Source organism: Balearica regulorum, chromosome 27 (assembly GCF_011004875.1).
Source record: "Balearica regulorum gibbericeps isolate bBalReg1 chromosome 27, bBalReg1.pri, whole genome shotgun sequence".
NCBI classification, from domain to species: Eukaryota; Metazoa; Chordata; class Aves; order Gruiformes; family Gruidae; genus Balearica; species Balearica regulorum.
The window spans coordinates 1,105,151-1,115,149 of record NC_046210.1 but is presented as its reverse complement, the minus strand read 5'-3'; the positions used below and the strand labels follow the sequence as shown (position 1 = coordinate 1,115,149).

The 9,999-nt window shown below is 51.3% G+C and overlaps 1 protein-coding gene across 1 annotated transcript; it reads right to left on the bottom strand.

Moving 5' to 3' along the window:
* Positions 1 to 236: 236 nt before the first annotated feature.
* On the bottom strand, positions 237 to 8,539 carry MTHFD2 (methylenetetrahydrofolate dehydrogenase (NADP+ dependent) 2, methenyltetrahydrofolate cyclohydrolase). Its single transcript, XM_075736819.1, has 8 exons — positions 8,385 to 8,539; positions 5,872 to 6,056; positions 4,918 to 5,040; positions 4,320 to 4,472; positions 4,131 to 4,238; positions 3,874 to 3,966; positions 2,611 to 2,736; positions 237 to 1,940 (listed from the first exon to the last, which is right to left on the bottom strand). The coding sequence occupies exons 1-8, from the start codon at positions 8,468 to 8,470 to the stop codon at positions 1,801 to 1,803; spliced, it is 1,014 nt and encodes a 337-aa protein (XP_075592934.1). The 5' UTR covers positions 8,471 to 8,539; the 3' UTR covers positions 237 to 1,800.
* Positions 8,540 to 9,999: the final 1,460 nt, after the last annotated feature.

The following is a 9,999-nucleotide window of genomic DNA, read 5'->3' as shown; positions in this document are numbered from 1 at the left end:
GAATCCAACAAAGACTTGAAGGCAATTTCATATTTATAGCAAATTTTTTTTCTGGTTCAAGTACATTTCATGGGGAAACATGGCAAGATAAAGAACACGGCATTACTCCCATCACCACTCGAGAGCCACATAGCTTGATGTTAACATTAAGATTTCAACTTGAACACATCGTTGTCTGTTTTGTAGCATTTTGTACCCATCTCCTGTGTGGTAGCTGAAGTGGGATACAGGTAGGCTTATCATTTTAATGAAACAGGTTCATTTGCTCTACCCAGTACACAACACCCACCCCGGAAAGGCTTTGCGGACTCTGGTAGATGTTTCCTAGAGCAGAGCTGAAGGCAGTCTCGCATCCAGCTCATTTTGACTAAATTTGTCCATTTTGCAAGGTTCATAACATGGTTTATACTTTTGTATATGAACACAGTGGAACAGCTCAGATTTGCCACCTCCATCACAGTACCACGTTAGCCATTTTGTATTTATCCGCAATACAACCCAATAAACCTCGTTTCAATGAGTCTCAGCTCTTTAGTGTCTTTCTGGTGCAGAGTCCTCCAACCTCAGCTTTCCTTTTCGCATTTACTGTTTTTATCAGTGCTCTCCCCTCCAGGAGAGAGAGCCACAAACATGGAGTTAGTGCTGACTCACCAAGCACCTCCAGCAACAGCCCTTTAATGTCACCACAAAACTTTCCTGCTCCCAAAAAGGTGGGATCAGTCTTTCCAGGGACTACGTGAAGAGGAAGGAGTCCAAGGTCTATCTCACTACCCGCAAACAACGCTGCCTGTAAGTCTTTTCCATCCTGCCAGAGGCATCACAACCCCAGGTAAGGTCTGCATTCAATGGATAATTAAGAGCTTGCAAACTCATTAGAGGACTGAGTTTACACTGTCACCTTGATGTAGTTCAGGAAAAAAGTAACCTTAGTTTAGTTTTTAGGGTTTTTTTTTCTTAGCTAAACTCAGGGGGAAAGCCAGACCTAACCCTGCTGCGTAGGGACAAGAGGGAGCTTGCAGCACAAGTGCTTTAGTAAACTATTTCTGGGGGCAGCTTGCCTTTCCTGGGAGAAACTTGCTTACTAATAGTTCTAGGACACAGATAGGACATAGGGGTTTTTTTGTCTTCTTGTACTTTATTTAGAGTTAGCCTGCATTATTCACTAAGTACTTGTACACTTTACAATACAGTCCAGGAAACCACCTGTCTGCCCAATGTAGATACCAACAGCCCACCTGTTGGTTTTTTGGTTAGAAAAAAGGCTTTTAAAAAGTCACCATCCAACTAGCAAAAAACCAGCTTAGCTGCACACTAGGAGAACATGTTACAACAGATCTGCTGCCCCAGCTGAGAACAGATACATGGTTCTTATTTTCAAGTAATTCTTCTACAGAAGAGCTTAACTCAAACTAAACATGAAGACTCCAGCATGAGTCAGACACAAGCAGACCCCAGAGGCCACTGCTTTTGTACCATGGAACAGTGCTCTGCCTCCCCTGGGATTGCACCCAGGGGAGCTGCACCCCCAGGATCCCAACTGCTGCCTGGTCCCTGCAAGAGCAGAGCCAGCTTCCTAGAAGAGCTAGCTTAAAATCAAGCAGCTTCACTCGCACAAGGAGGCCAGGAGTGCAGATGCTTCCACCTCAGTACGACTAACGTGCATATGCTTCAGCTTCAAATAAATATCTATCGCCTCAGAATAGGAAATTCCAATAAAATAAATAAAAATATTGCATTTTCTATCGGCCTGTTTGGCATTGTTTGGAATGTCATGTTCAGTGCTAAAGAGAGTGTCCCACATTAAGCAGTTAGTGCTTCCAGCTCTTTGGGTTTCAACAGCTTCTTGGCAGCAATGATGGTGTTCTTCATCAGCATGGCAACCGTCATGGGCCCAACACCCCCGGGGACCGGAGTGATGTAGCTGGCTTTCTTCTTCACCCCTGCAGGAAGGAAGGCTACAGCTCAGCATGCACAGCAAGAGCAGCAACACTTTGCTCAAATTCCTTCAAGACTGCCCGCTAAGGAAGCTTAGCTTTTCAGGGTGGAGTTTCCCCCCCCCCCCCCCCCCCGTTCTATCCATCCCTGTTCCTGAGCAAACTTAACTGCTAAGTCCAAGCTAGGGGAAGACATAAAAGCAAGGTCTAAGAGCACAGAAATGTCAAGTTTAAGACCAGACATGGGTTTCATGCAAGCCCTTGAGGGTGGCCACAAAGTGCCAACAGCCTGAATATTCACCCTCTCCCTTTCTTCCAGGAGGAGCTTCCAGCATCTTTCACCCATCTGGGCACCGTTGCAGCTGAGCTGTGAGCAAGGCCAGCAAATAGCAACCCAGAAGGTAAGTTCTGTGTGTTTTTATTTAAAAGCAGGAGTATGAGTGATGAATTGGAGCAGAGGCAGAGCAACATAACTGCTTAGGTTCAGGTTAAGTCTCCTCTGCCTTGCAGCATACAGCTTTGCCATGGCATATTATGGGATTATTGGATGCACCAAGCAAGGGAACAGAAGCACTGGTCTGCATCTGCTCAGTCCATGAACCAGGACTTTCTCCTCCCCTTGTCAGCACCCTGGATGTCTGATGCTCCAGGAACCAGATGCAGAACCTGTCCATACCTTCAAAATCCACATCCCCAACCAGCTTTGATTTGGCAGTGACAGGATCCTGCACCCTCGTTATCCCCACATCAATAACAGCAGCTCCTTCTTTGATCATATCGGCCGTGATCAGATTGGGTATGCCTGCAAGAAGAGAACAAAACCACATGTTGTGAGGGTGCTTAACAGCCCCCCCGCTCCCCCTTACCCCACCTTCATGTTCCATTTTGACCCACCCAGGCCTTCCTAAAGATACAAATCTACCTACAGTTACACAATCCAGTGCTAATCCTTGATGTTCAGCTCAATCAGGAATTTGAGCGGTTTACTTAGAACCTCAGAGCTGGAGTCCACCCCCAGAAAGAGGTCTGGCAAAGCAGTGGGGCCCACAGCATCCTCTCCACTTTCAAACCTTAAAGCTCACATTTGAAGCCTGCGGCTGTGTTTGTTCACACAGCTCCAGCAATGTTTTTGCACCTGCACCAAGTCAGCAAGTTGGAGCAGCATCCAAGGCAACCACAACCAGTTGGCAGCAGCACTGGCTTCACCCAGGGGCTGTAAAACCCCCAGCATAGCAGGGAGAGGGGTGGAGAGCAGCTGCTTGGGGCTAAGCCACCCTTTGAGGGTGGGGTATGTTTGGTTCTGCCAGATATGCCTCATTTTCTCCCCTCCCTCCCCACAGGCTCACACCCAGCTTCTGCTGCCAAGCAGACACCCCAAATCAGCTCAGCTCCTCTGCTGATGAGCTACCTCCATGCCAAGGGGACAGCCTGAAGCAGAACACACCTCCAAGCCATTCCTTGTGCTAGGAAGATGGCACTGCAGCTGCCCCTGCAGCACTTTGACTGTCTCTAGGTAAGCAGATACTATCTTGGCTTTCTCCTCCTCCCCACACAAATACAGAACTGTCTGCATGTGCACACAGCCTACCTGTGGCTGTTCTCCCATATACCCAGCCCTCCTGCCAGATGTTCTTTTACATCTCAAAGGCAGAGCTACAAACAGCTCTGTTAAGAAGATCAAGTATGTGGCTCCTAGGCTTAATCACAGGATTAACTGTGGCTCAAAACAGCCCCTCACTCACTGTCCTAGCCCTCACCTAGGGCTGCTGCAGGCAGCCATGAGAGCACCGGACTCTCCTACACTGCCAGAGCTGCTTCTGACAGGGGGGCCCCAGGACATTCAATACCAACAGGATTGTCTGCTGCAAGCAAGGACTCCCATCAGAAACACCACGCACCCTCTGTGCGCCTTGCTGGTGCCGTTAGAGTCGGGTCTTACCTGCTGCTGCTACCACAATATCAGCACGGATTGTGTGTTGCTTCAGCTGCTCCTTGGGAGTGTAGCGGTGGGATATTGTGACCGTGGCATCACCTGCAAGAGCCATTACATGGAATTTTTTAATTCCCCCTACTACCCAAAGCCAGCCAGAGTCTCTAAGGGACTGGTTTAGGAGCCTAGAGAGGCTGGTGAGACAGGCCAAGGGCTTTCTTCTGCAGCTGCCTGGCACGCAGGCTCCATGGCCACCAAGCCCTTACCTCCTGGACGCTCATGCCTGCCATCTGTATGCAGCAACATGGCGATGGGCATACCCACGTTCTTCGACCTGCCAGCCACCACCACATTCTTCCCCAGCGTTGGGATGCCTGCAGAAAACAAGACAGAGTCTTAAACCGAAGACAAGCTGCAGTTATGCCAGCCAGCAGCCAAATACTGCAGCAGCTTACCAGTTCTCTTAATGATCTCCCACACCCCCCACGGTGTAGCCGGCAGCATGGAATACTGGTCAAGGCACATGCGCCCCACATTTATCACATGAAAGCCATCAACATCTTTGTCTGGAGTCACAGCATTACAAATCTTGCGTTCATCAATATGCTCTGGAAGAGAAGAAAAAGCTTTAATCCTAGAGATCAGCCAAAAAACCTGCTCTCTGCAGTCAACCAGAGCCCTGACAGAGTTTGGAAGCCTGAAGCTACTCAAGACATCCAGCAAGCTCAAGGCCAACAGCTCCCAGCAGAAAGGGGACTGGAATCACTTTGGGACTACAGCATCACCAACACAGAAAGGCTATTTTTAGGCGGCCTCAGCATCACAACCAAGTTCAAACTTCGGGCTCTGGAAGCTGACACTCCCCACACAGGAACAGATTTCTGCGACCCCCAGCCACCTGACTCCTCCAGGCAACTGTATGTTGGAGTAGCTGCATCGTGACAGGCTGCCACTTCTCATGTCACAGGACATGCTGCCACTCCTCCTCCTGGCACATACAAACCCTGAAAAGCTTTATTTAAAAATGAAACAGATATAAATCTAGCTACTCACCAGGTAAAGGGAGCTGTACTAACAGGCCATCCACATTGGCATCATTATTGAGTTTGCCGATCAAATCCAGTAGCTCCTCTTCAGAAACAGAAGCTGGCCTGAGGATGGTCTCACTGCTGATTCCTGTGCAATCGTTGCAAGCACCACATTAGAGCTGTGTGTCCGCAGGTGGGAGAGCAACTTTCTTAATCTGCGCAGATTTAAGCTATTTAGAGCTATTTCATTGCTCTACCAAATCTGACAGGCACACACCAAGGGTTGTATGTATACTTTTTGTAACAGCAAGCACCTTCCATGCTGGAGACTTTCACCAGACTTGCAAGTTACACTTAAGGAGAATTAGTATCGGTCTAGTGACCTGGGAAAGGCTATTAGAAAGCCGAGACCCTCTGAGTGCAGGGAGGGCTTGGAGAAGCCTAACCAAAGCATGCTACGATGAGGATGCAGCCGTATGTCCTGTGCTCCCTCTTGGCACAGTAAGGAGAGGACGTTAGCCTAAAAATCTCAGCTCCAGATGTGGCTTTGACAGCACAGAACCCAAGGAGAAGTTAAACCATTTATTGCCCCTAACCCCTTTCAGCACAAGGACCTTGGAAGGAGTGGGAGCATAGCAAGGCTGCTGAGTGCTGACTGCATCTCAGTTAGCTGGGGAAAGAAGGCAAATCAGAGCCCTGCCCGGGCTTTATGTGGCCCTAGGAAGGCTAGAAATCCAAACTACACAGCTTGATGTTGCCCTAAAAGATTCAAATGGCACAATGCACACGTGAACCGTGTTTATTAACTACATCCCAGTACAGCGAAGGCAGCCAAAACAGTCGCAGCAAATGCTGGGCAAAGGTGGATTGCTACACAGCCAAGGTGAAAAGCTGACAGATAAACACATCCCCCAGCATAGAGAACTCCCAACTAAAGAGTCACTTGCTCCACTTGTTCAGAACAGAGCGCAAAACATACCAACGTCAGCAGCCGCTTTGGTTTTGTTCAGTACGTAGGAGTGACTCGCTGGATTTTCACCAACAAGAACAACACTGAGGTGAGGTCTCTTGTTTCCAGCCGCTACCCACTGCTCAACCTCGTGACGGGCTTCCTGCCTGATCTGTCGGGCCAGCTTCCTTCCGGAAATCACAACTGCATCATTTCTGTGACAGAAAAAAGCATTACCTGAGAGATCAACATTATTAGGACCATCAAATCCAAGCTCTGTGCAACATAGGCCAGGAAAAACAGACACCCATGGCAAGTCAGGGCAGAAAAGGTTCTTTAACTCAAGCTCTGTACAAGCCTACTGCACCTTCACTCCAAAACATGTGAAGCAGTACACTTCAGTCTTCATTTACACCTTTGCTGCCCAAAGATAGGATCAGCAAACAAAACTGCCAGAGGGACAAGCTTATTTATACAGCCTGAGCAAGCACATGCACAATTCTCCACAAGGCCAAGAGTCCACGTTTATTGCTCACCTGGCACGTGTTTCAAGCTAAGATACAGTTAGCTTCCATTTTTAGAACCCAGATCACCCATTCCTCGCAGCGAGACTGTTGCGCCTTCACAAAGGATCTAGACCATCACCCACCTTGCGCAAGGCAATCTCATGCTCTCCCCTGCTCACATAATTAATGCCACCACTACAGTCATGTCTTCAGGCTGATAAAGCTGGGGGTACGTGGCATCACCCCCTCTGACAGGCTCCAACACCTAGCTGGAGCAGAAGGGACATTTGCCTGCTTGAACCACATCAGAACAGCTCCCCACATACATTTCTGGTCTAAATCAGTAACAGGAATATCTAGTCACTGCCAAACACATTCCAGGCAACTGGACACCCTGCAGTATATAGAAAGGCTCTAGCTTGACCTACAGCTAGCTGGGAGGCTGTGGCTGCCAGCCCCCACTCACAACAGGCTGTCCACACTCCTCACACTTGTTTTGTCCTTCAGGGTATCACTACAACTCTTAGTTGAAGATTTTTCTCATTTACCAATCCCCTTGTGAGGTGATTCACCTTTGCAAGCTTCACTTCTAGACTTCGCTACAGCATTTAAGTCTTGCCTTGCTTGACTAGCACCTTATTCATTTGCCCAATCATTCCTACCTCTGTGCCAGAGCAGGCAAAGATGGTCCCTGCAGCGTTCTTGTCATTTATGGTGCCTTCCCGAATCCCAAGGACCAGCCCATTTCCAAAGCTATCACCAAGCAATACGGACTACAACTCCACAAGCTGCTCAACTCACCACAGGAATCCAGGTGACAACTGACCCACAGGAGAAAGTTTCCATTCCTCCCTGCATCACCATCCAACAGGAATGAGCTGAATTGCTGCAGTTTCTCCTCAAAAAAAACCCTTAGCTGCCTGGTCTACAGGCTTTCTCCTACCAGGATCTCACATTAAGTCCAGCCCTTCTGTTTTGTGACCTTCTCTAGGTATGATCCTGGTCCTGGAGCTCTGGGGACAGACCCACATCTGCACCAGACAGCCACCAGGTAGGAAAGCTTTTTGCCTATATACTTAGTGATGCAGACAATCTTTTGTGCTTCCTTAATCCCTGGCCTACTGAAATGTCATTTTCCCCATTTACTGGGAATTAAATGTTACTTCATCCCTAATAACAATTGCCCCAGTTAAATTTATTTAACAACAACCAGTAGAAACCCACCCCAGACCAGCTCGGCCCACTGGCCATTAATTATTATTTTAGCTTCAGAGCTAGACCTGCAACAAACTACCAGATGTCACTTAGATGTAAAGGGAATTATTACAAGCACCTGGCAAGTTCAGAAACAGAGAATTCATTAAGTCAGAGACGCCTCATGCCAAGAGCCGACCCGAACCTTGCCCTTACACAAGGCTGAGGTCAGGGTGCCCGGCCTGGGGTTCCAGGGGATGGGGAGAACCATCAGCCCCCTCCCCTCTGGGAGCCGTAGGGAAGCCAAAATTAAGAGCTCGGAGCCCTGTTTTTTAGGGAAGAGCAGTGAAACCAAAGGACCCGAGCAGCAGCAGCAGCTGCTCCTTCAAGGGCCGTTTCCGTGCCAAACCCACGGGGAGGGCGCGGGGCACAGAAATGGAAGGGGAGAGTCAGTCGTTGCACGGTCCGAGCCGGGGGCGGGATGTTCGGGGGGTGTCTGGTCCCTCTCACAGCGCTTAAACCCGGGCTGAGCCCCGAGAGGCGCCGCCGGGGGTGCGAGGAGAGCCCGGCAGCGCCGGTGCCCCTGCCCGGGGAGAGCTCGGCACACACCACGCAAGGCGGGAGCAGGATTTCATCAGCCTGCACCGCCCGGGGCGGCCGCTGGGGGCCCGCCTCATTCATTCCCGGTACGGGTCGGCCGGGCCTACCCCGGCCCGCGGGGGTGAAGGAGGGAGGAAACCGGGCCGGGCCTCCCCCTCCTCAGCCCACCCCGCACCGGGACTGGGCGGAGGCGACGGGCGGGCCCCGCTGCCCCCCCCCATATAACCCCCGCCCGGGCCGTACCTGGGCGCGCTGAGGTGGAGGCGGCGGCCGTGGGGGCGCAGCGCGGCGCAGCCGAGGGTGCGGAGCGGGCAGAGCGCGGTTGCCATGGCAGCGGCGGAACGACGGTGGGCGGTGTGGGACACGGGACAGGAGGCGCCAGTAGTGGTCCCTGCGCCTCCCGTCGCTTTTTATAGCGCGAAGGGACCGGGCCCCCCCCCCCTCGTCCCGCCTCACGGCCCGCGGGAGCCAATCGCCGCGGCGAGCGGCACAGAGGGGAGAGTTGAATGGCGGTGGAGAGGGAAGGGGCGGGACGGAGCGAGCGCTCCCCGGCTGCGATTGGGGTAGAAGGAGAGAGGTGCTAGGGAGACAGGGGTAGGCGGGGCGGAGGGAAGAGGAGAGTGATTGGTGGAGACGGGCGAGGCTTCTCCTCCCTAATTGGGCACAGCGGCGCTCATTGGCTGGGCCCAGGCGGGTAAGAGGGGCTGCAAGAGGGGCTGCGGGTTGCGTAAGCCGGGGGGCGGGGCTGGGGGCGGGGCCGGGATTAGGGCTGGGGTCAGGGCTAGACCTGGGGTTAGAGCTGGTACTGGGGTTAGGACTAAACATGGGATTGGGGTTAGGACTGGGGCTGGGATTAGGGATAGGGCTAAATACGGGATTGGGGTTAGGGCTGGAGCTGGGATTGGGGCTCGGTTTATGTCTTAGATTGGGATGAGATTAAATATGGAACTGCGAGTACATGTAAAACTGGACTGAGATTGAGATTAAGATTAGGGTGAGCTTTAGTGTAGGGACTAAGCGTGCGCAAACCAGGAAAGGCAGCTTGGTTGGTAAGAAATAGGGGAGATTTTCACTGCAGGAGTCACTGGTATTGTCCCACCCCTTCGAGCATCCCAAAACCTCGGGGCGAGCCAGGCACTTCCAGCTCCGCGCAATCCCAGGGCGGCGGGCCAGGAAGCCGGATCCTGCACCCGAAGAGGCGCTGGGCACCCGTCCGTCAGCATCCATCGACGGCAGGAGGGAACCGTTACTCACCGTTTGTGTTTCTCCGCCATTTCCATCCAAACTCTCCACAGGTAGAAAAATGAAAGGCTTTTGCGCAAAACTAAATACCGTGAATTAATTTTTTTAACAGAATCTGTTTGGCGTTTGCTGGCCCGCGGCACTGGATCAGGTCAGGATGGGCGTGAACGATGCTCCCCAGTATGGCAGAGAAGGAAGCAAGAAACCTGCGTGGAGAAGAGGTAAAAGGAGAGTCTGTGAGTCCTTGGGAACCCGTGCTGAGTGAGTTTAGCCATCTCCCGCACGTTTATTTTCCTCAGCTTTACCTTATGTACCCCCTGAGCTGTGAAAGACAACCTTGGAGGTTTATCCCAAGGTCGTTAAGGTGCTCGGTAAAGTCTGGAGAGGTTTTTATGCCTCCATGCGTCCAATAAATACCGAGGATCGCCAGCCGCCGTCCCTGTGACATGCCCCAGCACAGCCGGTTCCACACCGTGCTGCTTGTGAGAGCTGTGGGAAGCAGCCTGGCTGCGAGCTAAAACCACCTCAGGGTGTTTATTTTAGTTTTTAACTTGTTTAGAGCGGTCACGGTGACTCCCTAATTTCAAAAGTAATTTTTTAGGTCAATAACAGTAGC